Raw genomic sequence first — 16,666 nt, forward strand, 5'->3', positions numbered from 1 at the left:
CTGAATTTAGCTGTGTTGGAGAACATGAATTATGACCAAAATTGTCTTTAATAAATAAATCTTACATAGCCTCATTCATAATGCATAGTTGATTTTGTGTTTGATTGTGTGTGACCACACATAGTTTTACATGAATTAGTTAAATATTAGTAAATTTGGACTTAAATTACTAATAATACAAAATTTGGTAACCAACTATAATAATCCATAATTGTTAGCTAACCATAAAGGAGAAGTGGATTTGAACTAAACGGAAGTGTTTTAAATATTTGATTAAATAGTTATTGAGTGATAAAGTTTGTCTGAGCAAAATCAGATAAAAAACAACTTTTGCTTAGAAATTTAGGTCAGTTTAGTAGTAATTAGGTTAATTAATTATATATGTTCCCTGTGTTCGATATCCGATTGTTTGTGTTAAACTATATGTGAAAATGTCCACTGCCTTTAGTCGAATAACTAGTTAGATAGTTGGTATTTGGTAAAATTAGGTGTAGTAATATTTTGACATCACTTAGTGTATAAGCCCTAAGGCAAGTACATTGCGCGTACTCAAGAGTAGGCCTCAGAACTTTTGGTCTATGTTTGGGCCATAGTTTGGGCTTAGATGTTCAGGGCCTTGTTGGGCCATCAAAACTTAAGTGTTTTGGACTAAGAATGTTGTTGAACCTTGGATTAAAGCTTATGGAAGGGTTTGGTCCCAATTTCGAAAATTAGGCCATGTTTAGGCCTTGTATGATTATTTGGTATTTGGGCGTTTTAGATTATTAGGTTTGGGATTAAGTCTTGGTCCAAACTAGGTACGGGGTAAATTGGTCATTTACCCTAATTATGGTCTGATGGTTATGGATTGGAATCCAATTGTTAATTCAATGTTATTTGATATTGATAGTTCGGGGATTTGTCGTACCATTAGCCAGGAAGTTATCGGTGTGGTTCAGTAGTGTGAGGTGAGTCTTCTCACCATATCCATGGGTCGAAGGCACTAATGTCGACCCATTAGTTGTATGGTAGACCCCGGGGTAGCCCATGGATAGTTATGAGAGAGAGAGAGAGAGCGAGACAATGTGGTGGGTTGCGGTGGGTGTGGGCCCTTTTCTTATTTTTAAATAACCAAAATAACTAATAAATGGAAAAACTAAATCAAATAGGTAAGAAGTCTTTTCAAGTTTATGACCAAATCGACAATGAAAGTAAGCCTGTTTGTACAGTACCAAAAGAAAATGAAAAATCCTTTTTTGCAATTATCTATAAAGATAATAACGAAAGGTACGTAGTTTTGGCATTTTATATATTTACCTTCCAATTCCTTTTATAAATTTGCAAACCAACACAATTTTTTCTTCTCTTATTCTCATCCCATTACTTGTCAACCAAACACATGTAAACTTAAAATTCCTTCATATTCTAATCGTGATCAAAATTCCTTTCTAAACATTTCGCAAACCAAATGTGCCCTTAGAAGTCACGATCAATTCACATTTTGACAAGGGGAGCAATATTCATCTGAATTGAAGCCAAAAGAAGTTTGTTAAAGGGTGTTTGTATATCCATTGAAAATGACTAGTCGACTTGACATAAATAACCATTTTTAAGAGTTCAACAATAACTCATTTTGATTATAAGAACCAAATCGTGGATGTAGGTAACGAATTGCATTAAACTAATTATTGAGATTAAAGTAAATTACATTACTAACTCCCCAAAAAATCTCAAGCAAATTATACAAATTGAAGGCCCCAAAAATCAAGGTAAGCTACTTGCTAGTAGCCTAGCTGCAAACTTATTTCTAGATTAAGTGTACTTGTAACATCCCAAACTACCTTCCACATCTATCCGTACTTTCCTCAAGAACTGCCTCGACTCCACCAAGTCCCTTCTACTACTACTGTTGATCTCATGCTAATCTCATCCTAGGCTTGCCCTAGGTAATCGCCATCCCACTCTCTACCATCAGCTGTACAAGAAGTTCCTGCTTTCTTCCCCTAACTAGCTCGCGGATACTATTACATATTACTCAAACTAGATAATTCTTCAAATGAGAGGTCATACCCTACAACGGTTGGACTCAGACAAGAGCTGCGAAATTGGGCTAGACCAACCTTCTGGAATTATTTAGTCCTTGCAATATGTAACTTAGCATATTCGTTTACTAGTTAGTGAAAGACAACTAGAACTCCTAAAAGCACATAGCAAGCAACATTCGGGCATTGAGTACACATAATCAAGTATATACTACTCTGGCTATCATACTGACTGATCTGTACTAGCATACAATGCTAATCTCATACTATCAGGCATAACTTAAACATGTTATCCCACTACTGTCTACTCAATACTAGCATGCAATTCTTATAAATCTGAAGCACATAAAGTAGGCACATAAGGCATCATTCCTAGATCCTTAGTCCTATTCTAGCATGCTGTTCTACTGAAACTGAAACTAATAATCATAACATAACTTGTATGGGTACTTTGGGGAAAACTTACTTGAGCTCGGCTGGTCGCGCGCATCACACATTTTCTCAAAACTCTTTTACTTATCCTTTAGAAATTCATTTCTTTATAAAAATCTTTTAATCCCTCGATTTGAGTCCAGACATCCCCCCGAAGGTGTGTCCGAATCCCTCAAACCAGGGCTCTGATACCAACTTGTAACATCCCAAAAATACAGGCCAAAAATTTCATTTTTAAATCAATGCTTTGGAAAAACATTTGTGAATAAACATCGCCTGATCATATCATTTCATAAACATATTTCATGTCTGAAATCCAACATATAAAAACAACCATAATGTCAGAGTACAAAATCCCAGAATAACTCATGATGCGGAAAACAATGTGTGTGTAAGATGTGCCGCTACCGCACCAGCTCCTTCCCCTTCGATGAAGAGGTACCTGAAAATAAAACTGTAAACTGTAAGCACAAAGCTTAGTGAGTTCCCCCATCGTCCACATACCATACAATAATATAGCATACATTTTGCCAGGCATTTCTGGGGTGCCCAACCTACCCGGTACGGCCATTCTGGGGTGCCGACCTACCCGTACGGCCATTCTGGGGTGCCGATATACCCATGCGGCCATTCTGGGGTGTCGTCCTACCCGTGTCAAGCCATTCTGGGGTGCTGATTTACCCATGTCGAGCCATTCTGGGGTGTTGACTACCCTTCGGTTCTAACAACCGAACCTCAGGGACTATTTCACCCTTACTACTACTATCACATATATCATATGATAATCTATTGTCAGACATGTCTGGGGTGTCCGACCTACCCTTCGCTCCTAACAACCGAATCTCGGGGACTATTCCCCCTCCTACTACCTCTAGCTCATATAACTTATCATGCTAGCTGCTAAACATATCATAACATACTGTTAGGCATATCTGGGGTGCCTAACCTACCCTTCGGTCCTAACAACCGAACTCTATCACTATCACATATCATATCACGCTAGCATATAACATATCAGGTAGTAGCAACACAGATGAATATCACAAAGACAAACATCTATCATACGATCCCTACTGGTGGGCCGGCATTGTGGCCGTAGACCCACCGCTACTGGAAGGTAACTCACCTCGTAGTAACTGCTGATCTGTGCGGGAACTCTCTGTCTGCTGCTGCTGCTGCTCCGGAAATCCTCCGTCTATAAATCCCACAAAACACCCTATCAGAGTCTGATATCTACTCTTTGGGTAAAATGACCATTTTACCCCTGATCAAGTCAAGTCAAAGTCAAAGTCAACTTTCAGTTGACCTGACTCGCCGAGTTGGGCCTCCAACTCGTCGAGTCCCTAACCAATCGATTGTCCTTACTCCCGTCCCTACTCGTCGAGTATGGCATTGACTCGACGAGTTCTCCTTCTATTCAAATGTCCAATGATCCTTCATCCGACTCGCCGAGTTGTATGAACAACTCGTCGAGTTCATCTTATCCGATGAACACTCTAGTCTGGACTCGCCGAGTTGTATGAACAACTCGTCGAGTCTGTTCTTGAGGCAAGAAGATTGCATTGGACTTGCCGAGTCAGGGCATTGACTCGCTGAGAACCTGCATTGCTGAGTCTGGCTTCCGATTCACTGAGTCCACTTATAACTCACTGATCCCACTCGGCATAACTCAAAAGGGGAAAATCGGGGACTCGTGACTCGACTCGCCGAGTCCGAAGAACGACTTGCCGAGTCGTATACATGTAATCACTATATACTCGATTCTGCTTGAATCCAGTTCATTCCATTCATAGATCTAGGTTCTTAGGGTTCGTTTAACACGTAAAGTTTCGCACTTTACGTGTATATAAGCATCAATGAAGGTTAAAAGGCTCAAAATGCACTAAAAGAGTAGATCTAGGGCTTTTCATGCAATATGGCTCCATAAAGGTATTAGATCTGAGCTCCTAGAGCTCAATCATGCCTAGATTTGAAGTCCCTTAACATTATAAGCTTATTACACAAAGATCAAGACTCAAAGAGGCCTCAAAGTGACTATTTTAAGCTCTTAATGAGATAATAATGAAGGAACAGAAAGGGTTTTCGAGTTATACCTCACTTAACTCTGAAATGGACTCAAAGCCTTTGCTCTTCTCCTTCTTCTTTAGTCCTTCCTTCCTTCTCTTCTACAAAGCTTCAAGAAAATCACACAAAAGCACTCAAATCACCAAAGGAAGGGTTAGGGTTTCGTGAGGGACACTCTGGTTGTGAATGGGGGCCGACATGGGGCACATAAGGATGTTTAAATAGAGTGCAAACCCTTGAAATTATGGTTTCATCCAGACTGGAGGAGTCGCCGAGTCCAGAATATGAACTCGTCGAGTCGCCAACTTAAACGTGCTCAATATCCCGTCTCTACTCCGCGAGTCGGGCCTACAACTCGTCCGGTCCAAGGCTAAAAATGCAAAATACTTAGATCAATCTTATGTACCAGGAACCAGGTGCTACAAATCTCCCCCACTTATTTTAGACTTCGTCCTCGAAGTCTGCCTCTCGCTCCGGGAAAAGCTCGGGATAGTGTTCCTTCATCTCTTCTACCTGCTCCCAAGTCCACTCTGAACCCTTCCGGTGCTGCCATTGCACCTTTACTAGCTCCACCTTCTTGTTCCTTAGATTCTTCGTCTTCCGATCGAGGATCGCTACTGGTCGCTCAATGTAGTTCAGGCTGTCATCAACCTGAATATCCTTCATCTTCCGATCGAGGATCGAGGATCGTCCACTAGGCACTTCCGCAGCTGGGAGACGTGGAAGGTGATGTGGATCTGACTAAGTTCGGCTGGCAGATCCAGCTTGTACGCTACCTTGCCCAACTTTCCCCGTTTCCTAAATCGGATGTCACCCTTCCATGGCGACACCTTCAGGAGAACCATATCCCCGACCTGGAACTCCAGGTCTGATCGGCGCTTGTCGGCATAACTTTTCTGTCGACTCTGTGCAGTCTGAAGCCTGCTCCGAATCTGCTGAATCCTCTCGGTCGTCTTGAGCACCACTTCGGTGCTCCCCATGACCCTCTGGCCTACCTCACCCCAACATATCGGGGTCCTGCACCTCCTCCCGTACAACATCTCGAAGGGAGGACGGTCAATACTCGCGTGGTAGCTATTGTTGTATGAAAACTCAGCTAGAGGAAGATAGGTATCCCAGCTACCACCGAAGTCTAGCACGCACGCCCGCAACATATCCTCCAAAGTCTGGATGGTCCGCTCACTATAACCATCGGTCTGCGGGTGAAAAGCGGTGCTAAAATGCAGACGAGTACCCAGCTCTTCATGGAACTTCTTCCAAATCCTAGAAGTAAACCGTACATCTCTGTCTGAAATCACGGAGACTGGCACTCCGTTCCGCGCCACCACCTCTCCGATCTAGATATCGGCTAACTTCTCTGCCAAGATACTCTCCTGGATCGGGATGAAGTGGGCGCTCTTGGTCAACCGATCCACGATGACCCATATAAAATCCACTCCCCGTGTGGTCCTTGGAAGCTTGGTGATAAAATCCATCGTGATGTCTTCCCATTTCCACAGTGGGATATCCAACGGCTGCATCTTGCCGTGTGGCCTCTGGTGCTCGACCTTGACCTTCCTGCAGGTCAAGCACCGCTCAACGTACCATGCTACATCCCGCTTCATGCAGGGCCACAAATAGTCCAGACGAAGATCCCTATACATCTTCATTGCCCCTGGATGAATGGAAAATCGGGATTTGTGCGCCTCCTCCATCAGAACCTGGCGCACGCCTCCGAGGTATGGAACCCACACCCTGCGGTGTAATGTCAATAATCCTCTGTTGTCATAGTCGAAGGAGGAAACCTGACCCACTATACGCTCACTCTTCCGATGTTCCTCCTTCATGGCCTCCTGAATCCGCTACAAAAGTGGAGTCACCACTTTCATCCGCATGCAGATACCTCTGATCAGCACCGCCTTGCGGCTAAGCGCATCAGCCACCACGTTACCTTCCCCGGATGGTAGAGGATCTTGCAATCATAATCCTTTACCACATCAAGCCACGGACGCTACCTCATGTTCAGATTTGGCTGGTCCATGAGATACCTCAAACTCTTATGGTCCGTATCGTACAACGGACCCCATAGAGGTAATGACGCCAAATCTTGAGGGCGAATACAACATCCCCCAACTCCAAATCATGCATCGGGTAGTTCGCCTCGTGAGGCTTTAGCTGCCTCGACGCGTAGGCGATGACATGCCCTCTCTGCATCAATACTGCGCCCAAACCTGAGATGGATGCATCGTAGTACACAACAAAATCCTCCATGCCCTCTGGCAGGGCTAAGATTGGTGCCTCGCACAATCTCTGTCTCAGAATCTCGAACGCTGCCTGCTGCTCAGGCCCCCAACGAAATACCACGACCTTCCTCGTTAGCCTGGTCATGGGTAATGCTATCTTGGAGAAATCCTGGATGAGTCTCCGATAGTAGCCAGCTAATCCCAGGAAACTCTGAATCTTAGATGGAGACTTCGGAACCTCCCATCTCATCACGGCCTCTACCTTGGCCGGGTCTACCGAAATCCCGTTCTGTTTGACAAGGTTCCCAAGAAACTACACCTCGCGCAACCAGAACTCACACTTGGAGAACTTGACATACAAGTTCTCCCTCCTCAAAGTCTCTAGAACCTCTCACAGATGCTCCTCGTGCTCCTCCTGTGTCTTGGAATAAACCAAGATATCATCAATAAACACTATTACAGACCGATCTAACATCGGTCTGCACACGCGGTTCATGAGATCCATGAACGCGACAGGAGCATTGGTGAGCCCGAAAGGCATCACCACGAACTCATAGTGGCCATAACGCGTCCAAAACGCCGTCTTCTGTACATCCTCCTCTATGACCCTCATCTGATGATACCCTGAACGCAAATCAATCTTGGAGAACCAAGATGCTCCCTGTAGCTGGTCAAAGAGGTCGTCAATCCTCGGGAGTGGGTAACGGTTCTTCTCCGTTACCTTATTCAGCTCCCTATAGTCTATACACATACGATGCGACCCGTCCTTCTTCTTCACAAAAAGAATCGGGGCTCCCCAAGGCGAATTACTCGGCCTGATAAATCCCTTGTCTAGCAGCTCCTTCAGCTGCGTAGACAACTCCTGCATCTCGGGAGGAGCCAACCGATATGGTGCCTTGGCTATCGGAGCCTCACCAGGGACCAGGTCGATCCTGAAGTCCACCTGTCGCTCCGGAGGTATCCCTGGCAACTCCTCGGGGAATACATCCGCAAACTCTCGTACCACGGGCACATCGCCCACCGTCGCCCTACCCGTCTCCCGGGTACCCATAATATACGTGACATATCATGTGCAACCCTGCTGAAGGTAATGCCTAGCTCTCGTTGTTGAACACAAAGATGGTCCTTGCTGTGGCCTCTCGCCCTGAATCACTAACTCTCCCCCACCTGGGGTCCTGACTCGCACTAGCTGTTGTGCGCAATCTATCACTGCCCCATTAGGGCTGAGCCAATCCATGCCTATAATCACCTTGTTCCCACGTAATGGAATGGGAACCACGTCTACCAAGTAGCGCTCCTCAAATAACCTCAGCACACAGTCTCGGAAGACCTCAGATGCTCGCACTGACCGATCATCTGCAATCTCGACCTCTAGAGGGCAATCCAACATGCCCGAAGACTCAAAAAACTTCTTGCTAAGCGCAAGAGAAAAAAATGATCAGGTAGCACCCGAATCAAACAATACATGAACTGGGATACCGTTCACATGGAGTGATCCTAAACAGAGAACATATCAATATCATAAATAAATCAGAGGGAAAGAATCGTACCCGTCACCACATCGGGTGCGGTGCGTGCCTCCTCGGTCGTCAACTGAAAATCCCGACTCCTCACCACTGGAGCCTCTGCCTTGCCCTACCTGTCATCTGTAATCCGCAGGGTCGTTGGGGCTGGCGCCTTCACTGGCGCTGCTGCTGTCAACTGGGGGCAATTAGCCTTCTTGTGGCCCCTCTGGTTTCAGTGGAAACACATCAACTCTGACGTCTGTAACACAGGTGCAAGGGCGGTACAATCCCTGCTGAAGTGCCCTGTCTTGCCGCATTTATAGCAGCCCTACGATCCCAACCTACATGCCCCCTGATGTGGCCTGCCGCATTTCCTGCAGCGGCCTGATCCTGTCTGGCCTTTCGGCCTACCATCTGATCCCTTGGGCTTCTTCCCCGAAACCCCTATCGTCTGTCCCTCCTCTGTCTTCCTATTCTGGATGTGCTCCGGATCTATCTCCCTCTCCCTCGCCCTGGAAATCATAGAATCCAGGGTAGGGCAAGCTGAAAAACTGACATGCTCCCGAATGTCGGCTTGCAGCTTGTCGTGGTAGCGGGTCCTCCTCATATCCTCGTCACCCGCATACTGGGGCACCAATAACGCCCTCTCCCAGAACTTGGTGGTGATCTCCGCCACTGTCTCCGTCATCTGTCTCATGTCCAAAAACTCTCTGGCTAACTACTGGAGCTCCACCGCAGGTGCGAACTCCGCTCTGAACCGGGTCACAAAGTCCGGCCATGTCATAGCCTCAACAGCCGAGGCTCCCAATGAGTCACCAACAGACTCCCACCAGTCTCTAGCTCTGTCTCTCAAACACCCTGCTGCATATCTCACCTTCGACCCCTCGGGGCAGAAGCTGATCAACTGCGCAGACTCAATGTCTGCGATCCATCATCTGGCCACAATGGGGTCCTTCGCACCATGGAAATCCGTCGCAACACTGCTCCTGAAGTCCTTGAAGGACAGTGTGCGAGATCTTGACTGGCCAGATGCCATGTCACTCCTGAACGCCCTGAGGCGGTCCTCCATCAGCTCCACTATCCCTTCCTTGATCGACCCGAAAATGATTGGTGTCGACTCAAGGATGCCTCTGGTGATCTCTGACGCGATGAACTCGCGTAGCCTCTCAACCACTGGTTCGGAACCTGAACCCGAACCCGATCTCTCTCCCAAACTACCAACTGCTGGCCTCGAACGTAGTACCACCATTCTGCAATACATAACGACAACTGTCAGTGGTACTGATACATCTAGAGGGATCACATCTACTGCAAGGTTCCTGGTCTCGCCTCAGCCTTCCTCAATTAAAGTACGGATCCTCTGCTTCCAGTGGTACGTGCCCATACTACCTTCCACAATTATCCGTACTTTCCTCAAGAACTGCCTCGACTCCACCAAGTCCCTTCTACTACTACTGCTGATCTCATGCTAATCTCATCCTAGGCTTGCCCTAGGTAATCGCCATCCCACTCTCTGCCATCAGCTGCACAAGAAGTTCCTGCTTTCTTCCCCTAACTAGCTCGCGGATACTATTACATATTACTCAGACTAGATAATTCTTCGGATGAGAGGTCCTACTCTACAACGGTTGGACTCAGACAAGAGCTGCGAAATTGGGCTAGACCCAACCTTCTGGAATTATTTAGTCCTTGCAATATGTAACTTAGCATATTCGTTTACTAGTTAGTGAAAGACAACTAGAACTCCTAAAAGCACATAGCAAGCAACATTCGGGCATTGAGTACACATAATCAAGTATATACTACTCTGGCTATCGTACTGACTATCTGTACTAGCATACAATGCTAATCTCATACTATCAGGCATAACCTAAACATGCTATCCCACTACTGTCTACTCAATACTAGCATGCAATTCTTATAAATCTAAAGCACATAAAGTAGGCATATAAGGCATCATTCCTAGATCCTTAGTCCTATTCTAGCATGCTGTTCTACTGAAACTGAAACTGATAATCATAACATAACTTGTATGGGTACTTTGGGGAAAACTTACTTGAGCTCGGCTGGTCGCGCGCATCACACACTTCGTTTTTTCTCAAAACTCTTTTACTTATCCTTTAGAAATTCATTTATTTATAAAAATCTTTTAATCCCTCGATTTGAGTCCAGACATCCCCCCGAAGGTGTGTCCGAATCCCTCAAACCAGGGATCTGATACCAACTTGTAACATCCCAAAAATACAGGCCAAAAATTTCATTTTTAAATCAATGCTTTGGAAAAACATTTGTGAATAAACATCGCCTGATCATATAATTTCATAAACATATTTCATGTCTGAAATCCAACATATAAAAACAACCATAATGTCAGAGTACAAAATCCCAGAATAACTCATGATGCGGAAAACAATGTGTGTGTAAGATGTGTCGCTACCGCGCCAACTCTTTCCCCTTCGATGAAGAGGTACCTGAAAATAAAACTATAAACTGTAAGCACAAAGCTTAGTGAGTTCCCCCATCATCCACATACCATACAATCATATAGCATACATTCTGCCAGGCATTTCTGGGGTGCCCAACCTACCCGGTACGGCCATTCTGGGGTGCCGACCTACCCGTACGGCCATTCTGGGGTGCCGATCTACCCATGCGGCCATTCTGGGATGTCTTCCTACCCGTTTCAAGCCATTCTGGGGTGCTCACCTACCCATGTCGAGCCATTATGGGGTGCTGACTACCCTTCGGTCCTAACAACCGAACCTCGGGGACTAGAGGTGCAAACGAGCCAAGCTACTCGCGAGCTACTCGAGATCGGATCGTTAAAAGCTCGACTCGAAATCGATTTTAAACGAGCCCGAGCCGAGCTCGAACTTAATGTTAAGCTCGTTTATTAAACGAGCTCAAGCTCAAGCCTATGTCATTAAGCTTGATTAGGCACACGAGCCTAAACGAGCCTTTATATAATATAATTTAATATTATTTAAATATATTAAAATAAAAACATATTAGGGGAATTATGGATTTAGGGTATTAGTAAACGAGCTTATTAACGAGCTCGAGCTGAGCTTAAGCTTATTTAGACACATCAGATAAAAAACGAGTCGAGCCCGAGCCCGAGCCGAGCTTGTATAATTCTTTACGAGCTCGAGTCAAGCTCAGTACAAGGAAGCTTGAATCGAGCCGAGCTCGAGCTTGAGCCTTATATAACTTAAACGAGCCCGATCCGAGCCTGACCAGGCTCGGGCCCGGCTCGGCTCATTTGCACCCCGATCGGGTACTATTTCACCCCCTACTACTATTATCACATATATCATATGATAATCTATTGTCAGACATGTCTGGGGTGTCCGACCTACCCTTCGCTCCTAACAACCGAATCTCGGGGACTATTCCCCCTCCTACTACCTCTAGCTCATATAACTTATCATGCTAGCTACTAAACATATCATAACATACTGTTAGGCATATCTGGGGTGCCTAACCTACCCTTCGGTCCTAACAACTGAACTCTATCACTATCACATATCATATCACGCTAGCATATAACATATCAGGTAGTAGCAACACAGATGAATATCACAAAGACAAACATCTATCATACGATCCCTACTGGTGGGCCGGCATTGTGGCCGTAGACCCACCGCTACTGGAAGGTAACTCACCTCGTAGTAACTGCTGATATGTGCGGGAACTCTCTGTCTGCTGCTGCTGCTCTGGAAATCCTCCGTCTATAAATCCCACAAAACACCCTATCAGAGTCTGATATCTACTCTTTGGGTAAAATGACCATTTTACCCCTGATCAAGTCAAGTCAAAGTCAAAGTCAACTTTCAGTTGACCTGACTCGCCGAGTTGGGCCTCCAACTCGTCGAGTCCCTAACCAATCGATTGTCCTTACTCCCGTCCCTACTCGTCGAGTTTGGCATTGACTCGACGAGTTCTCCTTCTATTCAAATGTCCAATGATCCTTCATCCGACTCGCCGAGTTGTATGAACAACTCATCGAGTTCATCTTCATCCGATGAACACTCTGGTCTGGACTCGCCGAGTCCCTGCATTGCTAAGTCTGGCTTCCGATTCACTGAGTCCACTTATAACTCACTGATCCCACTCGACATAACTCAAAAGGGGAAAATCGGGGACTCGCGACTCGACTCGTCGAGTCCGAAGAACAACTCGCCGAGTCGTATACATGCAATCACTATAACTCGATTCTGATTGAATCCAGTTCATTCCATTCATAGATCTAGGTTCTTAGGGCTCGTTTAACACGTAAAGTTTCCAACTTTACGTGTATATAAGCATCAATGAAGGTTAAAAGGCTCAAAATGCACTAAAAGAGTAGATCTAGGGCTTTTCATGCAATATGGCTCCATAAAGGTATTAGATCTGAGCTCCTAGAGCTCAATCATGCCTAGATTTGAAGTCGCTTAACATTATAAGCTTATTACTCAAAGATCAAGACTCGAAGAGGCCTCAAAGTGACTATTTTAAGCTCTTAATGAGATAATAATGAAGGAACAGAAAGGGTTTTCGAGTTATACCTCACTTAACTCTGAAATGGACTCAAAGCCTTTGCTCTTCTCCTTCTTCTTTGGTCCTTCCTTCCTTATCTTCTACAAAGCTTCAAGAAAATCACACAAAAGCACTCAAATCACCAAAGGAAGGGTTAGGGTTTCGTGAGGGACACTCTGGTTGTGAATGGGGGCCGACATGGGGGCACATAAGGATGTTTAAATAGGTTGCAAACCCTTGAAATTAGGGTTTCATCCAGACTGACGGACTCGTCGAGTCCAGAATATGGACTCGTTGAGTCGCCAACTTAAACGTGCTCAATATCCCGTCTCTACTCGGCAAGTCGGGCCTACAACTCGCCGACTCCAAGGCTAAAAATGCAAAATACTTAGATCAATCTTACGTAAGTGCTACAGTACTGACTGTCTTGATTTCAAGTAAAGCACAAACTTGAGGCTCGTAGAAGAAATAATAGGCTGAGATGTTTTTGAGATAAATTGCAGTAACCAAACTTAGATATTTATGCAATGTTTAAAATATAGACATGTTTCAGATAGTCAAGAAATAAGTGTCGGACAGAAACTTCAAAATTATTATGTTTTACCATTAAACTCAACCGAAACAGAAGGATTACAAACACACCAAGGAGGCAGCAGGTGAAACTGTTGACCCTTTTTGCCGAGTGATTCTCTACCTTCATAAATTGAATGAGAATAATCATTAAATTTAAGAAATCAACACTACGTTTATCTGTTTGAAAATAAAAGAAGCTTTGCATAACATATGATCAAAGAATTAGAAAGAATAATCCATAAAAATTCAGTTTGAAAAGCATTCGTTTTTTACTTACCTGGAAAAGTAAGAAGCGAATGACCTAGAAAAGAAGCCCAAACTATGCAAGAAGATTAAATTAAATAAATATCATGAACCACCTAAAAACTCAAACCATTGACGTTTTGGGGAAAGTAAAGTCTAAGCAAGAAAAACAGAGCCTTCAAAATTCTGCGAATTCAATTCATTGTAGGTAGAGTATAATAGAGAAATAAAATAAATAAATAAATAAATAAGTGAAAAATGCCAAAAGCAATCGATTACAACTATTATGTGGGAAACATGGATCGCTTAATTGAAATTACTATTTAAACCAAATGTACTAAAAAAACGAAAAAAATAAAATCATTAAGTTGTTGAAGCCATAGCCGAGTCAGCAAAAGAATGTCTTTCAGTTCATGTTTTTTTCTTTACACCAAGTAACCACTCCAAAGAACAGATTTAACAAAAAAGCAACTAAATATAGCAATTGCTTGGGTTAACAAATCATTAAACTGGAGGGGGTTATGAAATTACTAGAAAATAGTTCAATAGCCTTAATTAGAAGAATAATCAAGTGAGTATCACAACAAGTCTATTCAATCAGATAATGGACGAAGGAAAGAGGTGCACTAGAAGCAAAGCTAAGGCATGAACCCTGGTAAATGTAACTTTACCTATGCTATATAGCTGACTTCAAAATAAGCCAAACTGCACGTGTGAATTCAAATGTTCCTCTAGAACTGCCATCCTTGTAGGAGATTACAACAAAGTGGTAAAATAGAGAGTAATGTAAAGTTTTTGTTGGAAAAAACATTAATCTTTTAATAAATAACCAAAGGAGACACCACATACCTCTTGTTGTTTGTTCTTTATAAACGATCCAAAAGTTGTATCTATGAACTTCAGCTCCGGAGTAGTTGACTGTTTGTGAAAACTGTTATTTCCGGACAATCTTTGATTTCCAAAGCAGTTAACGATGGCCATTCAAAAGCCTCCTTCCCCAGGCAAAATCCCTTGAGATTTGGAAGCTTTTCAAGTGTTATGGATTTCAGACAAGGGAACACAACCTCAAGTAGTCGGTCTGGTTTCAGAATCTTCAACTTGCTTCACAATCACATCCATACTCTCGCAGTCAGTTATTTGTAGCTCTTGGAGCCGCAATAGACTACCAACCATGCAACCTGTGAAAACGTGTCCAAGAAGTGGACATTTATTAATTGAGACCTTTGTAAGGTTTGGAAAGTTCAACACTATCCTCCGATTGCGCTTCCACATATGCTTCAGATTATCTATTCCACTCAAAGTCACCTCTTTTAGCTTCTCAAATACCACAACACCTTTATTTGTCCCTTCTTCAAAATCCACATCTTCATTTGTCCCTTCTTCTACTTCAAATACCTCCTCTGTTACAGAGTAATACTCACCATAGTAAGACGGGACTACAGTAATTGAAACCTTTTCAAGATTCTTCAAATTATGCAACTCGTTGCATGGGAAAATTATGCGGCATAACCACAAATTAATATCATCCTCCTGTTCAGCTACTTCAACCAAATTTGAAAAAGACCAAGGGAACTGAAGTAGGTGTAAAGGGTTCATATATATAGGGTTGAGTGTGCTAAGAAAAAACAAACATAAATCACCACAAACACCATAATTATAAAGGACAAATACATTTAGTATATAAACATATTAAAAGATTGTAAGTTATATTATTCTTTTCTGAACCAAAATGTATTAGAAATCGACAGCCTAGCTAGTCTATGACACTACCTACATTAGTTCTTTTTTTTTGTGTGTCAAAATGAGCAATTAATGTGACGAATAGGGTTCAAAGAATTAAGATTTATATATCGTATTATTACTATTTATATTTTTATTGCATACTAAAATATAGCAAGAGATATATGGATGTTATATTTATACTTTTACAACAATCTCATCTACAGAGTTTTACTCAAATTTTAGTTAATTCAAGCTACATATATTGTTAGTTTGGAAAAGACTACCAGAGAAAAGAACAACTTGATTAAGTAACTACTAGCATCACAATAGTTATTAATGATTTGTGTTAGGTAAGTTAATTAAACTGGGTGAAAATAAATGAGTTAATTACAAATTATTGTTGCATAATTATTGATTTAGGAAAAGGACGAATTGATTACAATAGAACCATTTCTAGCTATGTAATTTTAAAATGATTTAAATCAGAATAAACTTGCCAAATATCTTTTATAATACATAAGAAAATAATCTTTTTATATTCATGTATTTAATCTAAATGGTGTTTAACTTGTTACATCTTCTATTTTAGGAAACTTAACTATTATGTGCTCAAAATTCAAAATGGTTTGATAATTGAGTTGAAATTTTTATTATACTTTAGAGCATACAAAATACTAAAGGTTCATAGCATGTCACGCCCTTTTATATCTATTGTACATAATTCGTTTTATAAATTTATCGTCACTATCCGTTATCCGATGGATATCATGATATTTATTTATTTGTTTAATCCATATTTTTTGTATTATATTATGTAGACAAAAAAAGTTTTACTTTATTTATATTGTAATAAAGTTAAAAATATCATAATATTATCAATAATATTTAAAATTTGTACCATTTTATGAACTTGTTAATGATTTAGTTTATTCACGAAAATTTTAGAAATCCTTTTTTTTCTTAGGTTCTCATTTTGTACATGCCCTCCCTTGAATAGTTGTTATTCCAAGCCATTAGTAATTAAGTGTTTGTTTTTCTACAAATGAATTTTTTTTTCAATATACAAAAAGTATATTGAAATGTTTCCACTCTCTTAAGGTTCTGTTTAAGTTTAAAAATTAGATTATATTTTAAATAAATAATTACATGTATCGTACGGTACCTTCTTATAGCAAGTACTGCTATACGAGCTCGAACCCCCACGATTCACAGTTGTTTGCTTTTCACGGATTTTTTTGTTCCTTTCTGAAGCAATTTTGTGTTCGTCAGTTTGAAAATACTCAACTGTCTTCTCCCAGTTATCAACAAGCATAGCATCCGGAGGATTTGCCAATGCTCTCGGGATATCTTCATACCCTCCGACCTT

The 16,666-nt window shown here is 42.4% G+C and overlaps 1 protein-coding gene across 1 annotated transcript; it reads right to left on the reverse strand.

Annotated features, from left to right (window-relative positions):
* Positions 1-14,643: 14,643 nt before the first annotated feature.
* LOC111902534 (uncharacterized) lies at positions 14,644-15,174 on the reverse strand. Its single transcript, XM_023898355.1, has one exon. The coding sequence runs from the start codon at positions 15,172-15,174 to the stop codon at positions 14,644-14,646; it is 531 nt and encodes a 176-aa protein (XP_023754123.1).
* Positions 15,175-16,666: the final 1,492 nt, after the last annotated feature.

Source organism: Lactuca sativa, chromosome 2, assembly GCF_002870075.4.
Source record: "Lactuca sativa cultivar Salinas chromosome 2, Lsat_Salinas_v11, whole genome shotgun sequence".
Taxonomy (NCBI): domain Eukaryota; kingdom Viridiplantae; phylum Streptophyta; class Magnoliopsida; order Asterales; family Asteraceae; genus Lactuca; species Lactuca sativa.

Coding starts and splice junctions, on each gene's coding strand:
- LOC111902534 (XM_023898355.1), bottom strand. CDS start 15,174: ATGAACCCTTTACACCTACTTCAGTTCCCTTGGTCTTTTTCAAATTTG.